The sequence below is a fragment of the Protomyctophum bolini genome, assembly GCF_963924005.1.
Source record: "Protomyctophum bolini genome assembly, chromosome: 22".
NCBI lineage: Eukaryota > Metazoa > Chordata > Actinopteri > Myctophiformes > Myctophidae > Protomyctophum > Protomyctophum bolini.
The window spans coordinates 24,324,849-24,345,640 of NC_137883.1; the positions used below are offsets into that span (position 1 = coordinate 24,324,849).

General features: G+C 44.4%; 1 protein-coding gene across 6 annotated transcripts in view; it reads right to left on the reverse strand.

Annotated features, from left to right (window-relative positions):
* Positions 1–347: 347 nt before the first annotated feature.
* Positions 348–20,792, reverse strand: part of LOC308310040 (disabled homolog 2-interacting protein-like) — a 239,254-nt gene continuing 218,809 nt past the window's right edge. For 5 of the 6 annotated variants that reach the window (XM_080756077.1, XM_080756079.1, XM_080756076.1 and 2 more), the window contains 4 exons: positions 14,806–14,943; positions 6,558–6,760; positions 5,401–5,488; positions 348–1,324 (listed from right to left, as the gene is read on the reverse strand). In XM_080756077.1, the coding sequence (XP_080612203.1) occupies positions 1,157–1,324; positions 5,401–5,488; positions 6,558–6,760; positions 14,806–14,943 (597 nt within the window). In that variant the 3' untranslated portion in view covers positions 348–1,156. The remainder of the gene's footprint in view (positions 1,325–5,400; positions 5,489–6,557; positions 6,761–14,805; positions 14,944–20,792) is intronic. The other variant, XM_080756078.1, reaches the window with a different exon arrangement.

Sequence of the window (20,792 nt, forward strand, 5' to 3'; positions counted from 1 at the left end):
GACGGGGTAAAGGGGGGTAACAGGAAGGTAAAGGACGGGGTAAAGGGGGTAAAGTCAAGACGAGGTGTGTTCCGTTCTTAAGGCGTTTCTCATGTACTGTACCAATATATCTTTCACAAAGTGCACTAACGTGGGAGTAGCAAGCTATACCTCAATGGTCGCGAGGAAGGGAGGGAGGGGGGGTATAATGTAGGGAGAGCACGGTATGGGGTAGTTGGGGAACTTTGGAACACACCCAGGGACTGAAAAGGAAAAAAAAGTGAGTTAATTTGATTGTTTTGGATTAAAAAATATCTTTTTAATCTAGTTGTTTTTTATACTTTTTTTGGGTTTGTTTTTCTAAAAAAAAAAGGAGAAAAAAAAGGAAAAAGAATGTCATCGGACTGAAAAACAATCTTCTCCCCAGTCCCTGTTTAGAGTTATTTGTCACCATTTGTTTTGTCTATTTAAACTATAGGTCCAACGTGGTGGTGGTTGTCAGGAAGGGGAGAGAGAGAGGAGGGTGACAGACAGTCTTGGACGCTCATCGTGTGTTGATTAATATAGTGGTTCATCCCGGGAGGTGTGGTGGTGGCGGTGGAGGGTACAACGGTTTCAATTGTCCCAGCAACTGGCGACCGACCGACCGACCAACGCTGCTGCTTCGAGTTTCATTATCTACAAGCTTCCTCTGAACGTCACCCTCGTATCGAAGGCCCTTCTCTGGGGTGATCTATCTGGTCCATTGACTGGTCGTTCTCTTTGTTAAACGGAAGTCCTACCATCTCCTCTGGTTGGCCCCTCTTGTTGTGGTGGAAGTCCACACAAACACACACACACACTCCCACACAGCTTAAGCCATGACGTTGCGTGATGGCGTCACGCCTTCGAGAAAAAGCCGATCTACGACACACTCACAAGGGGTCGTGTTGCGACGTGTCGTGTAGCGTCGTGTATCGGCTTCGTCCGACGCGCAACACCGCCGTTCGACGGAGTACAACTTAAGCATCAACCGTCCGTTAAAAGGAACTGTCTTCTTATAGGCACAGCATTCCTTCTTAATTATACACATGTGTGTATGTACATACAAACACACACACGCACACATGCACGCACGCACACACACACACACACACGCACACATGCACGCACGCACACACACCAGTCAAAAGTTGGTCTAGCAGTTGCTGCTGTTCCTGAACTCTCCGTTCTCTGTGATCTGCAGCTTGGTGGGGTTGGTGGGAGAGATGCCGTTACGGCTCTGCATGCTGTAGCGCTCCTTCAGCTGGGTCAGGGCGCTCATTAGACGGGCGTTGGCCGCGTCCAGCGAGGCTATGCGCTTCTCCTGCACGCACACACACAATCAGACCGCAAGAGCTTTCATTATACTTGTATGTTAACAAAATTCACATTCACGTACACACGCACACACACACACACACACACACACACACACACACACACACACACACACACACACACACACACACACACACGCAAGGAAGACCAAATAGTCAGAATCTATTGATGTAATTTTGCCCTTTTCAACTATTTCTTATCTCTTTGCGTTTTGTGAACAAATAGTGATTACTATTGGCTACTGTTGTGTGTTTCATATGCTGCAGAGTGATTCCACATATTCACTGATTCACGTCAATGAGGCAGCAATCGTGTCGTTTTCAAAATCGTTTACACAATGGCTGCCTTCAAGAATTTATTTTTCAAAGACGGCCAAAGAAAACAGGAGTGCACATGGTAAACAAAACAAGATTTTTTTTTTTGTCAGGCCGACAAAGTTGTTAAAATAATTTCACAAACATAATAATGTTGGGGTGCGGGGAGGGGGGGGGGGATATCATTTTATTTTTAAGTTCCATTTGGTTCTACCTGGTCCAAAATGATGAGAAACGAGGCTAACTTTTTTTTCAAAATTTCAAAAAACATGGGCTATAACCCATCGTTTTTGTCATTTCATCATTTTTTTCAAATCCTCAAAAATGATGAAAAACTGCGCGCTATAGTATGCCGTACGATATGGGCTATAGCCCACGGTCCAAAATGATGAGAAACGAGGCTAACTTTTTTTTCCAAAATTTCAAAAAACATGGGCTATAACCCATCGTTTTTGTCATTTCGTCATTTTTTTCAAATCCTCAAAAATGATGAAAAACGGCGCGCTATAGTATGCCGTACGATATGGGCTATAGCCCATGGTCCAAAATGATGAGAAACGAGGCTAACTTTTTTTTTCAAAATTTCAAAAAACATGGGCTATAACCCATCGTTTTTGTCATTTCGTCATTTTTTTCAAATCCTCAAAAATGATGAAAAACGGCGCGCTATAGTATGCCGTACGATATGGGCTATAGCCCACGGTCCAAAATGATGAGAAACGAGGCTAACTTTTTTTTCAAAATTTCAAAAAACATGGGCTATAACCCATCGTTTTTGTCATTTCGTCATTTTTTTCAAATCCTCAAAAATGATGAAAAACTGCGCGCTATAGTATGCCGTACGATATGGGCTATAGCCCACGGTCCAAAATGATGAGAAACGAGGCTAACTCTTTTTTTTCAAAATTTCAAAAAACATGGGCTATAACCCATCGTTTTTGTCATTTCGTCATTTTTTTCAAATCCTCAAAAATGATGAAAAACTGCGCGCTATAGTATGCCGTACGATATGGGCTATAGCCCACGGTCCAAAATGATGAGAAACGAGGCTAACTTTTTTTTTCAAAATTTCAAAAAACATGGGCTATAACCCATCGTTTTTGTCATTTCGTCATTTTTTTCAAATCCTCAAAAATGATGAAAAACGGCGCGCTATAGTATGCCGTACGATATGGGCTATAGCCCATGGTCCAAAATGATGAGAAACGAGGCTAACTTTTTTTTCAAAATTTCAAAAAACATGGGCTATAACCCATCGTTTTTGTCATTTCGTCATTTTTTTCAAATCCTCAAAAATGATGAAAAACGGCGCGCTATAGTATGCCGTACGATATGGGCTATAGCCCACGGTCCAAAATGATGAGAAACGAGGCTAACTTTTTTTTCAAAATTTCAAAAAACATGGGCTATAACCCATCGTTTTTGTCATTTCGTCATTTTTTTCAAATCCTCAAAAATGATGAAAAACTGCGCGCTATAGTATGCCGTACGATATGGGCTATAGCCCACGGTCCAAAATGATGAGAAACGAGGCTAACTTTTTTTTCTAAATTTCAAAAAACATGGGCTATAACCCATCGTTTTTGTCATTTCGTCATTTTTTTCAAATCCTCAAAAATGATGAAAAACTGCGCGCTATAGTATGCCGTACGATATGGGCTATAGCCCACGGTCCAAAATGATGAGAAACGAGGCTAACTTTTTTTTTTTTAATTTCAAAAAACATGGGCTATAACCCATCATTTTTGTCATTTCGTCATTTTTTTCAAATCCTCAAAAATGATGAAAAACGGCGCGCTATAGTATGCCGTACGATATGGGCTATAGCCCATGGTCCAAAATGATGAGAAACGAGGCTAACTTTTTTTTTCAAAATTTCAAAAAACATGGGCTATAACCCATCGTTTTTGTCATTTCGTCATTTTTTTCAAATCCTCAAAAATGATGAAAAACGGCGCGCTATAGTATGCCGTACGATATGGGCTATAGCCCATGGTCCAAAATGATGAGAAACGAGGCTAACTTTTTTTTCAAAATTTCAAAAAACATGGGCTATAACCCATCGTTTTTGTCATTTCGTCATTTTTTTCAAATCCTCAAAAATGATGAAAAACGGCGCGCTATAGTATGCCGTACGATATGGGCTATAGCCCACGGTCCAAAATGATGAGAAAAAACGAGGCTAACTTTTTTTTCAAAATTTCAAAAAACATGGGCTATAACCCATCGTTTTTGTCATTTCGTCATTTTTTTCAAATCCTCAAAAATGATGAAAAACTGCGCGCTATAGTATGCCGTACGATATGGGCTATAGCCCACGGTCCAAAATGATGAGAAACGAGGCTAACTTTTTTTTCAAAATTTCAAAAAACATGGGCTATAACCCATCGTTTTTGTCATTTCGTCATTTTTTTCAAATCCTAAAAAATGATGAAAAACTGCGCGCTATAGTATGCCGTACGATATGGGCTATAGCCCATGGTCCAAAATGATGAGAAACAAGGCTAACTTTTTTTCTCAAAATTTCAAAAAACATGGGCTATAACCCATCGTTTTTGTCATTTAGTCATTTTTTTCAAATCCTCAAAAATGATGAAAAACGGCGCGCTATAGTATGCCGTACGATATGGGCTATAGCCCACGGTCCAAACTGACAAAGTTGTTAAAATAATTTCACAAACATAATAATGTTGGGGTGCGGGGAGGGGGGGGGGGATATCATTTTATTTTTAAGTTCCATTTGGTTCTACCTGCGCTCTCTCAGAGTTCAGTTAACTTAAAGGACCACTTCACCACTTTTCAACATCTCTTCATATAATTGGTCCTCACTAATGTTCATGATAAAACACACATTTTTTGTCTCAATATAGGAGGGACTGTGGGCAGTTCAGACACCCGTCCACCAGTGACATCATCATTTAGCAAGATTTTTTTAAAACAAGATTTGTTTTAAAATATATTTAGATTTCTATTATCGTGAGAACGATGGCTTCGATTTTTGCACTGCAACTTTTCAGGAAAAGAAAGCCTGCAGTTTCTATTAGCTTGGATTTCCCATCGATGATGGACGGGTTTCTGAACTGCCTACAGCCCTGCTATATTGAGACAAAAAATGGTGGTATGTTATCATGAACATTAGTGAGGACCAATTAAATGAAGATAAGTTGAAAAGTGGTGAAGTGGTCCTTTAACACCGAGCATGTTTCTGTGCAGCGTGTGAGGAGTGCCGATTATGTCTGCATGGCGGTGCAGGCTCCATGCAGCCAAGCAAGAAACCCTCTAATTGACTCTCGCATTTTCTCTCCCTCTTAATGAGCGTTTCATTTTGGTTCTCTGTTTCCTTACGGCGGCAGACAGCTCATTACCTTATTGCTGCATGTTTGTCTCCAGACGCAAAGTTATGTGAAGTATAATAACTTTCCATAAAGGAGACGAGCCCGTAGATATTATACACGAGGCCGCCATGCTGGCTAGAGCGAGCTGCGGCTCCTCATGCATGTACACTATGCTACGCTGTCACTCAAGTGACTACAGGGCAATCACAGCGCATCTTTTCCCAAACATCTGATCTGTGGCGCCCGCTCATGCTTCGCAAAGGTAAACTCAGGGAAAATTTGCCCCCCTCTGGAGAACCCACACCCCAGAGCCAGAAGAGGCGTCTATAACCTATATACGTCTACTCTATGCTTCTGTCTTATCCGAGATGCAGGGGATCCGGCTGCACAGCAGATGGCGCTGTTGGACTGACCTGTGCATCAATGATCTTCTGCTTGGAATCCACCACGGCCTGCATGTCTGAGTGATCTTTCTTCAGCTCCTCTTCCACCGACATTAACCTGGTGACACACATGAAGAACAACATGGTGATGTTTGAGGTCTGACTGTTTTGAGATGACTGTTGCAGGCGTTTGTGTGTGTGTGTGTGTGTGTGTGTGTGTGTGTGAGACAAGTGTCCCCACAACTATAGCAGAATTTGAGAAATACACATTGCAAGGACAATCTTCCTGGTCCCAGCAAGCACAAGTTTTATGGTTTATAATTAGGAAAATATTCAGTATAGAGGGTATGCGCATGCATAAAGTGAATGGTAGATCGAGTGGCAAATCGAGTGGCAAAGTGAGTGACAATGTGAATTTAACGTTGTTTAAAGTCATTTAATGCAATCAAATATGACTTCTGTTTGGATGTAGGGGTTGTCAAGGCCACTCAGTAGGCATTCCCGCATAACGTCCGGGTATGATGATGATGTCACATACCCTCTATTAGGGATTGTAGTTAGTGTTCTGCCGCTGCTCTTTCCGGTGTTTGACACAGGTCTGTGTGCAACCAAGTGGAACTCAGGTTTTTACTGTTAAATAAGGTATGATTTGAGTTGGTAGCAGTGTGTGTGTGTGTGTGTGTGTGTGTGTGTGTGTGTGTGTCAGCCTAGACACAGAATGCTACTTTCCCAATCTACTAGTCTGTGCTTGGTATTCTGTGTGGGTAGAAATTAGTCTCTGCTCTCAACCCACTCCATGGGTGGACTTTCTGAACTAGCACTGGAACATTGGGTACACGTCTCGCTGAGAGCCGTGTTCAGAGAGTGTTCAGACAGGCTTGACGTGCCTGCGGTAGACAACATTTTTGTTAACCTCCCTGGCATCAAAGACACACCTAATGTCTGATCCTCTGGCTAATGTCTGGGGCTCCGTTCTCAGCAGGGTAGTGATGTAACGGACAGACTTTACGCTCTAGCATTTGACTTGCATTATTGGATTGTTGTGTTTGAGCCTCTCATGAACACCTATTCTATTCTTTCCACTTCCGATTTAGTTGTTATGCCAATTATTAAAGGACACCTGGGTGGGGGGGGGATCCATTTTATAGAAGCGGTGGTAAACTAGTAAAATAAAAATGCATCTGTACCTGCTGATAATGCCCTTCATCTGCAGGTCTTTGTCGTCCTGCTGTCTGCGCAGGCGCTCCTCCGACTCCTCCAGCCGGGCCTGGTACTCCATCAGGACCTTCTGGGCCTGGTCGTCCTGCCCCTTCAGGCGAGACTCGTACTCCTCAAGCTTCTGGACGGACGCGCGCAGCTTGTCCTGCAGCGCCATGATCTCCTGTTGATACTGAGGACAGAGACATGGACAGGTTAGTGTCCACCATGATCTCCTGTTGATACTGAGCAGACAGATGGACAGGTTAGTGTCCACCATGATCTCCTGTTGATACGGAGCAGACAGATGGACAGGTTAGTGTCCACCATGATCTCCTGTTGATACTGAGCAGACAGATGGACAGGTTAGTGTCCATCATGATCTCCTGTTGATACTGAGCAGACAGATGGACAGGTTAGTGTCCATCAGAACTGTCACTGACCATCACGTGATAAGCACATTGTCATTGTTAGGATGACCACAGCATGAACTCCACCGTGAGCAACGAAAGCCAATATAAACACTAGAGCCTGGCCGATGATTTTACTTTTGCGATGGCAATAGCTAATTTGGAAAATATTTGAATAGCGTATAAGTGGATAAATAAACTTTACTTGGGTTTATTTGTTTATCTATGAAAAGGTTTATGTGTATTGTTTATATTTATAAATGTTTTTCATATAAAATGTAATGTTTTCCAAACAGATGTATCTGTCGATGGATCAAAGCGTCTGTAATCGGTGCTATAGGACTCTCCAAACCAGACCCAACAGACCTGGCAGTGGTCAGGCTCTCTAATATTCCGTTAGTGCTGCTTGGTGCCATTGTAACGACCGAGGGGATGTACAGTAGTGGAGGTTGGGGTGTGATACAGTAGTAGAGGTTGGGGTGTGATACAGTAGTAGAGGTTGGGGTGTGATACAGTAGTAGAGGTTGGGGTGTGATACAGTAGTGGAGGTTGGGGTGTGATACAGTAGTAGAGGTTGGGGTGTGATACAGTAGTAGAGGTTGGGGTGTGATACAGTAGTAGAGGTTGGGGTGTGATACAGTAGTAGAGGTTGGGGTGTGATACAGTAGTAGAGGTTGGGGTGTGATACAGTAGTAGAGGTTGGGGTGTGATACAGTAGTAGAGGTTGGGGTGTGATACAGTAGTAGAGGTTGGGGTGTGATACAGTAGTAGAGGTTGGGGTGTGATACAGTAGTAGAGGTTGGGGTGTGATACAGTAGTAGAGGTTGGGGTGTGATACAGTAGTGGAGGTTGGGGTGTGATACAGTAGTAGAGGTTGGGGTGTGATACAGTAGTAGAGGTTGGGGTGTGATACAGTAGTAGAGGTTGGGGTGTGATACAGTAGTAGAGGTTGGGGTGTGATACAGTAGTAGAGGTTGGGGTGTGATACAGTAGTAGAGGTTGGGGTGTGATACAGTAGTAGAGGTTGGGGTGTGATACAGTAGTAGAGGTTGGGGTGTGATACAGTAGTAGAGGTTGGGGTGTGATACAGTAGTAGAGGTTGGGGTGTGATACAGTAGTAGAGGTTGGGGTGTGATACAGTAGTAGAGGTTGGGGTGTGATACAGTAGTAGAGGTTGGGGTGTGATACAGTAGTAGAGGTTGGGGTGTGATACAGTAGTAGAGGTTGGGGTGTGATACAGTAGTAGAGGTTGGGGTGTGATACAGTAGTAGAGGTTGGGGTGTGATACAGTAGTAGAGGTTGGGGTGTGATACAGTAGTAGAGGTTGGGGTGTGATACAGTAGTAGAGGTTGGGGTGTGATACAGTAGTAGAGGTTGGGGTGTGATACAGTAGTAGAGGTTGGGGTGTGATACAGTAGTAGAGGTTGGGGTGTGATACAGTAGTAGAGGTTGGGGTGTGATACAGTAGTAGAGGTTGGGGTGTGATAGAATAGTAGGGTACCAAACCTGGAACTACAACTCTAAAGCCCCAGTGCTGAGGCTGAGCTTAGAGGAGAGGAGAGGAGGAGGATGCAATTTGCAAACTCTACACAATTTTATTCCATCCAGGGACATAAGCCTGAAAGATCTCTCTTGACCTCTTGCTGTACCCTGGAGAGATTTCTGGACAGGCTTTCTGCCGGTCAGGAGAAATGACCAAGCAAATCCTCCCGGATTTATAACAACGCCCGCCTTACAGCCCAGCCCCATCGCCGGAGGCAGCTTCTTCTGCAAACCACGGATACGTTGTGTTGCATCTTGACGTTTCAAGGCAGGCGCGCTGTCAGTACCGGGCGTCATGTCCCGAGAGGCACGCCCAGGCCAGGCGCCAAAGCCGAGCGAGAGGCGGTGCCGAGCGGTGCAAAAAGGCTGATGCCGACTCAGCACCGTTTGAGTTGTAAATAATTATATTCTCGAATTGAACCACTTAAATTCTCTATTGTTTGCTGTCAACAGAAACATCTTATCTTCATATAACCTTTTTTTTTTTTTTTTTTTGCCAATTAACTCCCTATTTGATCATGCTACAGTGTGTAGATTTGCTGCTTTTGCCGTTTATAAATTTGAATCGTGAAAAGTAACAGTTATGGACATATGAGGTTCCCACCCGACAGAGACGATAATACTGTGTTGACCAGAGTAGTCCCTCAGGGGACTCCTCCTTTTTTACCCTCTAACACAAAATCTCATTAACTGAAAAAAATAGCTCATCTGCAGGCTCACAACACGTTGTCGTGAGCTTGTAGATAAGATATTTTCGCCATTTATCACACGACTCTAGCAGGTTAATTTTTCTGTCACCATCCTACTTGATGTTCCACCTCTCCTACCCCACCTCGCTCACGCCAGGGGAACCCGTGACCTCTCTCAGGCTCCACGCCACTTCCTCTTTCTTCCACGCTTTGATTCCTTTGCTCTGCTCCCTCTCTCCCGTCAGTCAATCGCAGAACGGGAAAAGCTTGAAGGCAGATAGCAGGCATGGACGAGCTTTAACCCATTCTGGACGCCCCTCTTGGTGTTAGCATTACGTTATGCTTTAGCTATTGAAAAATAGCAGATCTACAAGCTCATAGCGAGCTTGTAGGTCTGCTATTTTTGAAAAATCGAACAACGACTGACATAGAAACATAGCTTTTTCAGAAAACTGTCAGGATGTAGAAGACATTTTTTTTAATCTGATGTCAGGTCAGAATGGGTTAAAGCACACAGCCCATTACCTGGGCCTTCTGTCTCACCTGCTGTGCAGTGATGTGACCCGCGCTCATTTCCTCCACGGCTTTCCACTCGAGGATGCTATTTTTAAGGTCGGCCGCGGCCTCTCTCAGCTGGACTTTATGTCCACTTTGGTTCCTTTCTCTTCATTACACCTGGCGCCCGGCGGCGCCACCGCCTCTTTATTGTAGACGCCGATGTCTGTTAGTCTGAGTTTGATCTGATTTGGATCAGGCACAGCAGATGAGTTTGGGAGGGTGGTTATAGGGTCAGGACTATTGATTTTACTTTACCTCCGACCCCACAGCTAGTGCCACTCTCTACTTTGTTCACTCTGTTGGAGGCATCTTTTCAGAGCGCCAAAGCTGGTCACAGGTTATCGCAAATAATGTGACTATTTAGTTTTTTCTTTTTTTGTATTGGTCAAAGGTAGGTAAATAAAGTAGAAGCCTATGCTTATATATAGTTCATATTGACAATGAAGCGAACAACTCACTTGAAATGCTTCCGACGTGAATACGGTTTGGAGCATTTAAAAGTGAGGGTGGCATAGCAGTGGTTAAGACAGCGAGTCACGGGTTTGATTCCCAAGCCTGTACTATCCAAATAAAGGGGGAAAAAAGAAAAAGAAAAAGTGAGTTGCGATCCCCCTTCTTTCGCCTCACGATTGTGTTGCTTTTGCATGTGGGGTCAGCACCAACGATTGTGTCTTTGAATTGTCATTCAGTTAAATTCAGTTAAGCTGTCATTTATCCATTCATAAAATATATATTTTCAAAAGTGTCTTTAACCCATTCTGAGCGGGAACCCCTTTTGGTGTTATATAGCATTATGTTATGCTTTAGCTATTGACAAATAGCAGATCTACAAGCTCGTAGCGTGCTATTTTTGAAAAATCGTGAAAATGTCGTGCAAATCACCATAATATTCTTTCAGAGTGAAGGTTTTTAACTAAAATCTTTGCTTCTGGGGGGTCCCTGGAACAACATATTTTCAGATGGGGGTCGGCGGGCCAATTACATATATCTTTGTGGGTCCTTGACATGGGGGATTTTCAGAAAACTGTCAGGATTTAGAAGGCATTTGTAGAATCGATCTCAGGTCCAAATGGGTTAAAATATGCTTTTGAAATTTCCACTTCTGCAAAGCGGCAAAGCTGAGATTCGCTTCGACTGTTTAAGATTCATACAGTAGGAGTGTATTTATGCAACTTGAAAGGGGGGGGGGTGAACCCCAAAATTGTATGTACAGTATTTGGCCGCCGACCCCAGGGACCCCCAGAAGCAAAGATTTTAGTTAACCCATTTTGGGTGGGAACTGGGAACCCCTTTTGGTGTTAGCATTATGTTGTGCTTTAGCTATTGAAAAATAGCAGATCTACAAGCTCATAGCGTGCCACACGCCGCACGCTACGAACTTGTATGTCTGCTATTTTAGAAAATTCGAAGAACGACTGACATAAAACTGTCAGGATGTAGAAGACATTTATAGAATCTGATCTCAGGTCAAAATGGGTTAAAAATGTTCGCTTTAAAAATATATATATATACAGTATATCTATAGATATTCAAAGATTTGCACATGATGTTTACGATGCCACGCTATGAGCTTGTTGTTAATAATAACAACAACAATAACAACAACAACAACAAAAGTATAAAATGTTTACAGTAGCTACACCGATGCTTTAACGGTGTGCATGCAGGGGCGCTGGAAGGTATTTATACCAGGGGGGGCTGAAGGGTGGGAGGGAAATCACGGCCGAGCGTAGCGAGGCCGTGCGAAAAATTTCGGGTCTTATTCGGGTATAATTGGCCTAATAATGACTTTTTTAGGACCTAGTTAACAGAGTTAATCATAATAACAGTATGTGACTCTTATTGTGTTGTTGTTTGGGTTAGATTTATTTAAACCTGGTGCAGGTTAAAGTAAAACTACAATAGGTTTTTGCTGTCTTGTCATGTTGTGTCTATCTGTCAACTCACTCGCTGTGCATTCTGCATTCAGCACGCTCTGATAGCCATGTCAAAAACTTCTCCTCTCCACCAGCAGGGGGTGCTGGAGCACCCTCCGCACCCCCCTTCCAGCGCTGATGTGTGCATGGGTTATTTTCTGCAAGTGTTCAGTGCTTCTGATGCACAGACTGTTGGGCGGAAGCGTTTTCAAATGATGCGAGACGACCGGCTGCCTCTCCAGAGACTAGCTGTGGGTGTTAGCATCTCTCTGAGTGCTTGGTTTTATTTAAATTTGTTCTTTTAATTTCTTGCGTGCTGGATTTATATTGTTGCTGTCGGGACAGAAACCTCTTATCTCCATTTTCAGATTTTTAATTTTATTCTTTCTTGAACGTCCTACTTGATCAACACTACAGCGTCACACGAAAGCATCCAAAGTAGCAGATCTACAAGCTTGGTAAATGGTGCATTTATATAGTGCCTTTACATAGATTGTGCATTACATTCACCCATTCATACACCGATTGTGGCGGAAGCCATGCAAGGTACCAACCGAACCAGCACATCGGGTTCAGTGTCTTGCCCAAGGACACTTCCTGAGCCACAGCCGCCCCAGCCGTCAAGCTTGAAGCGTGATGCGAAGCCACGTGTTTCGAGCTTGGAGATCTGCTACTTTGGATGCTTTTGAATGGTTTTAAAGGGCTGTATGTATGTATGTATGTATCATAATTGGGGAAAATATTCTGAGCACATGGTTAAAATTCTGTGAATTTTAAATATTGGGCAAAAATATAGATGATAGTTCTTTAATCAGTGACTGTCTGTAAGTTGGTACAGGGGTGTTCAAACCTCCACATTAACGTTCATTAGGCCGTGGGACCAATTTCAAATGTCTCTTTCCCAATATGTTGACATGATTATGACATGATTTAAACTTTCTGAAATGTAATACATCATATATCGTTGCTGTTTTCTTTTTTATTAACGCCCTGCTACTTGATCATACTACAGCGACACACTAAACTAAAGCATCACAAGTAGCAGATCCTTGTAGCGTAGACCTGAAGAGTAACAGTTTTGGACATTATGAGGTTTCCACCCGACAGAAGACGATATTATGTAAGTGTAATAGGAGAAATGTAATTGGGGTTGGATGTGCACACCAGTAATCTTTATGCATGTATACTGTAACTGTGCCATCACCAACTCGCAGCAGAGTGAGGGTAAACAAACGCTGAGTGGCAAGGCGGGTGAATCTTCACCTTTCTCTCTCTAAAACAAACAGACGCAAATTTCACACACATGCCAACCTCGCAGGCACGCACACCACACACGGACGCACGCACACACACACCACACACACACACACACACACGCACGCCTGTGTGCGTGCACACGCTTTCAATGTGTTTCTGTGCAAACACACGTGCCCATGCACAATCATCTTTTGCTTTAGGCTAAAGCGGTGCTTTCAGAGACAGTGAGGACTTAGCTGTAAGCAGGTGAGGAGTGTGTGAAACAAAAGGTTTACAGGGAACAGTGCGACAGAGCAGTTAAAAGTGACAGAAACATTAAAGCAGGGGAAACCGTGCTATGTTGAGATGGTGGTTTAAAGGTAAAGGGAGGAGTTAGAATCTAACGCCTTCCTTTACCTTTAGCTAACTGTTAGATGGAAGAAGTCCTGAGAGGAGGTGGACACGAGGCAAACTCTTTGCCTGAGGAAAAACGTTGGCATTGAACATTTCCGCAAATCACAATGTTGCCGTTTCTCGGCGAAAACGCTAGCCATCAACATTTCCAGATGTGGACCATTTCGGACCTAGATGTCTATATTCTTTACCCGACAGAGACAATAATGTGTAGTTTGCGACTTTGCGTACAATGCCAATGCTATATTCTGATAGTAATCATTGCTGTGTGTGTGTGTGTTTGTTCAGTAACGGGATCCAATCCAATTTATCCCGAATCCTGTATGAGCTCTTTCTCCTGACTGGATGAAATCGGTAATCGCCACCTGAAAAATGAATTTTCTGAGCTGGGAGAGGCTATTGAACAGTCAAACACTCCATAGAAATGATTTCTGAATACAGAGATATTGAACACTTAGGTTAACAAACAAAGAAATCACAGCACCTTTAAGAAGGTGAGGAAAGTAGAGCAGTTGGTTCTCAAACTAGGGTGCAGGGACCCTCAAGGTTCCTTGGAAGGGTGAGAGACACTTGAAGGACCACTTCAGCCCCATTTCAACCTATCTTCATATAATTGGTCCTCACCAACGTTCACGATAAAATGATTAGCTAAATAAATTCTATTTGGTCTGTGTCTCATATAGGAGGGCTGTGGGGCAGTTCAGAAACCCGTTTTCCGGTGACATCATCGATGGGGAATCCAAGCTAATAGAAACGGCAAGACTCTATTCCTGAGAAGTCACAATGCAATGATGGAAGCCACCATCGGTCTCTCGGGAAAAACGATGCCTAGCGATGATGTCACTGGAAGACTGGTTTATGAACTGCCCTATCATGAGACAGATTAGATTTTTTTTTTGCTATTTTATCATGAACATCAGTGAGGACTAATTATATGAAGGATAGGTTGGAAAAGGTGGAGAAGTGGTCCTTCAAGATGCTATGAAATCAAAACATCACCAGAAGCAGCGAGTGTGAAACAGAGAGTTGAAGGAGGAGGACAGTGACAGAGGGTTGAAGTGAACGGACGGCTGGAGCAGCAGTGTTGATTTTGACAGACACATTTTTATTTTAGTCTTCATGAATAGTTTCCATTTAGTTGACAGTTGATTTAGTAGACTAAAATGTATTTTGGCGGGCCTTGATGCTGTCGTAATGGCCGATCTACCAGCTACGCGTTGTGTGCTTGAAGATCTGCAATTTTCAACATGCACCCAAGTGTAAAATGACTTGTGTCTTTTACTTATACTGGATCTCTTGTCCACTAGCCACTAGGCCCTTCCTAACATTTTAGTCTAGTTTTTTATTTGCTTTTAGTTTCAATCATCATAGCTTAGTTTTCGTCATGGTTTTTGGTCGACACAAAATCAACACTGTGGAACAGCAGGTAAGCGTGAGGTTGGGATTGAGGGGAGGTCGGGGGTCGTTCGTTACCTTCTCCACCTGAGTCAGATCCTCTCTGTTTCTCTGTAACTCGGTCTCCATCCCCTCATGGTCTAAATACTGCACATTCATATTCAATAGCCAGGCAGCGGTGCGATCCAACGCATTGGGGTTCACTGGGGAAGGGGCCTAGTGGAACCAAACACACAACACAACACAACACAACACAACACAACACAACACACACACACACATACATACGCACATGAGCGGAGCGCAAAATGGGATGGGGGAGCATGCGTGTGTTGCAAACCAGGGCTGGGCTGGATATGACTTGACCCATTTTGACCTGAGATCAGATTCTGAAACTGTCTTCTACATCCTGACAGTTTTCTGAAAAAGCTACGTCGTTCTTCGATTTTTCAAAAATAGCAGACCTACAAGCTCGTAGCGGGCCACTTGGTGACGCGCTATGAGCTTGTAGATCTGCTATTTTTCAATAGCTAAAGCATAACATAATGCCAACACCAAAAGGGGTTCCCTGCCCAAAATGGGTTAAGTTCAAATCGATTCCAACGTTTGAATCGGTTTATGATTAGTGAACGATAGTGAAACTAGCCAATCTACGAGCATGCAGAGCTTGTTGTAGATTGACTAGTGCACCAACGCACGGCAACGTTTATTACAAGACTTGGGTGGCTAATCGGTTTAGTCGATTATAAACAATCTATTAGAATTTCTCCCTGCTGAAATATGTATGTATACAGTATTGTGCCGAATATAAGACTCTGATTATAAGACGACCCCCATTTTTCAAGACTCATTTGTGGAAAAATAGTCTAGTCCCAATTATAATACGACCCTGTTTTATAGGATATTTCCATTGGGGGGGGGGGGGGGGGGGGAATGTAGTTTTATATTCAGCACAATAGGGTGTGTATATATTATTTTTTTACCCAGCTTGAACCTAAATGATCAGTGTCAGTTAGAGATGTCTATGTTTTGCCCAGCCCTGATGCAAACACACCAACAGAACACACGGCAGGAGGAGGCTTGAAATGCACATGGGTACAACTACGAGGTGTCTCTGGACTGGAAGCAGGGTGATATGGACGGACGCACAGGTGTTTTCATACACACACACACACACACCTACTTCTGCTTAACTGTACCACCCAGATTAACTGTCTTTAACACAGCATACACACCTGCAACATGTGCGTGCTCACACACACACACACACACACACACACACACACACACACACACACACACACACACACACACACACACACACACACACACACACACACACACACACACACACACACACACACACACACACACACACACACACACACACACACACACACACACACACACACACACACACACACACACACACACACACACACACACACAGCAAACAGAGTAAGCCTTAGTCGGATGGCCAGCAAGTCTAAATACTTGGACAGGCTGAGCAATCTGAACAACTGAATTACAAGAAGGTGGACAAGCTGATTCGATGTGAATCCAAAGGACTAAGTAAATACATCTGTTTTGTTAATGTGAACTTAAGGTACAATTGAAAAAACTAAAACACAGATGACTTCAGTTGAGCGAACAACATGGACCCCAGTAGCGGGAGAACATTCTGCAAACAAACAAAAAGCAGATCGACAAGCTCAGCTCAACTTGGAATTGAGAGGGAGTAGTAGAGAAGACCCTCGCCTAACCTGACTCCACATAGAGGGAGGAGTAGAGAGGACCCTCGCCTAACCTGACTCCACATAGAGGGAGGAGTAGAGAAGACCCTCGCCTAACCTGACTCCACATAGAGGGAGGAGTAGAGAAGACCCTCGCCTAACCTGACTCCACATAGAGGGAGGAGTAGAGAGGACCCTCACCTAACCTGACTCCACATAGAGGGAGGAGTAGAGAAGACCCTCGCCTAACCTGACTCCACATAGAGGGAGGAGTAGAGAGGACCCTCACCTAACCTGACTCCACATAGAGGGAGGAGTAGAGAAGACCCTCACCTAACCTGACTCCACATAGAGGGAGGAGTAGAGAAGACCCTCGCCTAACCTGACTCCACATAGAGGGAGGAGTAGAGAGGACCCTCACCTAACCTGACTCCACATAGAGGGAGGAGTAGAGAGGACCCTCACCTAACCTGACTCCACATAGAGGGAGGAGTAGAGAGGACCCTCACCTAACCTGACTCCACATAGAGGGAGGAGTAGAGAGGACCCTCACCTAACCTGACTCCACATAGAGGGAGGAGTAGAGAGGACCCTCACCTAACCTGACTCCACATAGAGGGAGGAGTAGAGAGGACCCTCACCTAACCTGACTCCACATAGAGGGAGGAGTAGAGAGGACCCTCACCTAACCTGACTCCACATAGAGGGAGGAGTAGAGAGGACCCTCACCTAACCTGACTCCACATAGAGGGAGGAGTAGAGAAGACCCTCGCCTAACCTGACTCCACATAGAGGGAGGAGTAGAGAGGACCCTCACCTAACCTGACTCCACATAGAGGGAGGAGTAGAGAAGACCCTCGCCTAACCTGACTCCACATAGAGGGAGGAGTAGAGAAGACCCTCGCCTAACCTGACTCCACATAGAGGGAGGAGTAGAGAGGACCCTCACCTAACCTGACTCCACATAGAGGGAGGAGTAGAGAAGACCCTCGCCTAACCTGACTCCACATAGAGGGAGGAGTAGAGAGGACCCTCACCTAACCTGACTCCACATAGAGGGAGGAGTAGAGAAGACCCTCACCTAACCTGACTCCACATAGAGGGAGGAGTAGAGAAGACCCTCGCCTAACCTGACTCCACATAGAGGGAGGAGTAGAGAGGACCCTCACCTAACCTGACTCCACATAGAGGGAGGAGTAGAGAGGACCCTCACCTAACCTGACTCCACATAGAGGGAGGAGTAGAGAGGACCCTCACCTAACCTGACTCCACATAGAGGGAGGAGTAGAGAGGACCCTCACCTAACCTGACTCCACATAGAGGGAGGAGTAGAGAGGACCCTCACCTAACCTGACTCCACATAGAGGGAGGAGTAGAGAGGACCCTCACCTAACCTGACTCCACATAGAGGGAGGAGTAGAGAGGACCCTCACCTAACCTGACTCCACATAGAGGGAGGAGTAGAGAGGACCCTCACCTAACCTGACTCCACATAGAGGGAGGAGTAGAGAAGACCCTCGCCTAACCTGACTCCACATAGAGGGAGGAGTAGAGAGGACCCTCACCTAACCTGACTCCACATAGAGGGAGGAGTAGAGAGGACCCTCACCTAACCTGACTCCACATAGAGGGAGGAGTAGAGAAGACCCTCACCTAACCTGACTCCACATAGAGGGAGGAGTAGAGAAGACCCTCGCCTAACCTGACTCCACATAGAGGGAGGAGTAGAGAGGACCCTCACCTAACCTGACTCCACATAGAGGGAGGAGTAGAGAGGACCCTCCCTCGCATTAAACCTGACTCCACGGTCTTGGAGATATGAGGTTTCTGCCCACCACAGTCCCAATCTGTGATTATCCAGCGGGTGTGATGTGAGGTGATTAGTGGTGATTTCACCACTCCTTTAAAAGGAACCTACATTCAGTCACTCTCCACACTGATGAAGGCTGGATAGCTGAAACATTTGTCCCTGTTCAAATATGGAATAAACAATTTGAACTGAAGTCTTGGTGTGTGCGACCCACTACCGTTATTTTTCCCAACAGCGATGACATGATAGGGTTCACGTGGTTAAATGGCTTTGCACAGGAGACAGCATGCAGGAAAACAACACTTCAAATCCGATGTTACAAGTTCCAGTTGTTTGATGTAAAATGCATTACATCCTTTAAGACCATCTCTGTCATCAATTCTTCCTGCTTGACATTAGCTATTCCTACAGCCATTAAAACATCAACCAATCAATCAATCAATCGGCCATCAGCTGCAGGATAATGCGTCGGAACACTGCAGAAAATAATGCAGGTGTCCTTCCCGTTACCTTAGAAATAACGGTTGACAAGGGCAACCGCCGGCGAGGAATTGTAGTTACAACCTGCCGTTCTGACCTTCGGACAATGACAAGCGTCCATGACCACTTGCTACTGTGACAACACCGAGGCTAAAACACACACACACACACACACACACACACACACACACACACACACACACGCCATGTGCAACAAACTACACATACTGCAATGAACTGTTAACTGTGCCGTTCGGATCTATGTGCCGTTCCCCATTGGTAAATGGTGCATTTATATAACGACTTTATCCAAGGTGCTTTACAGTTTACATAGTGCATTACATTCACCCATTCACACACACATTCATACACCGATTGCGGCGGAAGCCATGCAAGTTGGCAACCAGCACATCGGGAGCAATTTGGGGTTCAGTGTCCCAAGGACACTTTGACATGTACCGGTAGACATGAGGAGCCTACATTTGGTTATAGGTTGAAAAAATGTCCAACATTTTCAGAATCTACACATCGCGATTCACAGCAACACATCGCCGTTGCCTATTTTTGCCGCTCGCCGTATAACCAATTATTAACCTTAAGTGGTTAACGAGGAGATAATTGTGCCACCATGCAGAGGAGAGGCAATGAGCTGCCTCCAAGCATACTGTATTACAGTTATTATTATACACACAATGAGTGTAGTTCACCAGAGGCCTTCACACAGAGCCCCTCCCATAACGCCCCTCCCATCGCGGATATGCTAGGATTGGAAAGGTTGTTTCTTGTATCGCCGTCATAAATATCAAAATGTGAACTTAATTGACTCACTCTAAGCAGCCATCGAGCGGGAGTGATTATGTATATGTGGATTAAGAGTGTGTGTGTGTGTGTGTGTGTGTGTGTGTTACTGCAGGGGTGTTCAAACTTGTTCACGTCACACAGAGCCCTAAATTAACTTTCATTAGGCCACGGGCACCATTTCAAATGACTCTGTCCCGGAGACCCTGCCGTGAAATATGATACTGATGACTTGTACACTACAAAGTACAAATCAGGCTTTAGGGGGCCTTGTCCACAAGCTTTTTAAGTGGTGCAAACCACTTCCTTAAGTGAGTATGTGTGTGGGTGCCTGCCTGCCTGCCTGGCTGGGTAGGTAGGTATGAGCATTAAAACAGCTTGGTTGTTTTTCACCACCTGTGCACAACCTAACACACACACAAACACACAAACATATATACCGGTACACATATTCACTGTATATATGGTGATTTCAGGTGTGCCAGTACAGTACAGTGACAGTACAGTAGAGGCCGAGGGTACAGTAGAGGGACCCCCACACGGTAACTATGTCATTTCTCAACCGTTTCGGGCGCAGGGCGGCTCGCCGGAATCAGAACTACTGTTAAATGGTAAATGGTGCATTTATATTGCACCTTTATTCAAGTCGCTTTACATAGATTGTGCATTACATTCACCCATTCACACACGCATTCATACACCGATGGCGACGGAAACCAATGCAAGGCACCAACCAGCACATCGGGAGCAATTAGGGGTTCAGAGTCTTGCTCAAGGACACTTCGACACTAACTCTGGGGGAGCCCGGGTTCGAACTGGCAACCTTGCGGTTACCATCCAGCCACTCTACCCCTGAGCCACTGACTGTTTCAAGTAAAAAGTCCAGAATTCAAAGTGCACTTGAGTCAAAGTACAAGAGTATTGGCATCAAAATACTCTTAAAGTACCAATAGTTGAAATTACTCACTATGAAGAGTGTTTCAAGTGTTCAAATGTATTAATAAAAAACATTTTGAAAATAGCAGATCTACAAGCTCGCAATGAGTCATATCAAGCGAAGACACAGCTTGTAGATCTATGGTTGAAATGTTTGATTATTAAAGTAACTAAAGTCTTCAAATACATGTAGTGGAGTAAAAATCAGGGATGGAGCTTGATAACAGATAACAGAAAAAATCCGATAATCTTATTGAGTTATCCCGTTATCACTAAGCTTTATCTAGGTTTATCAAGCATGCTATCGA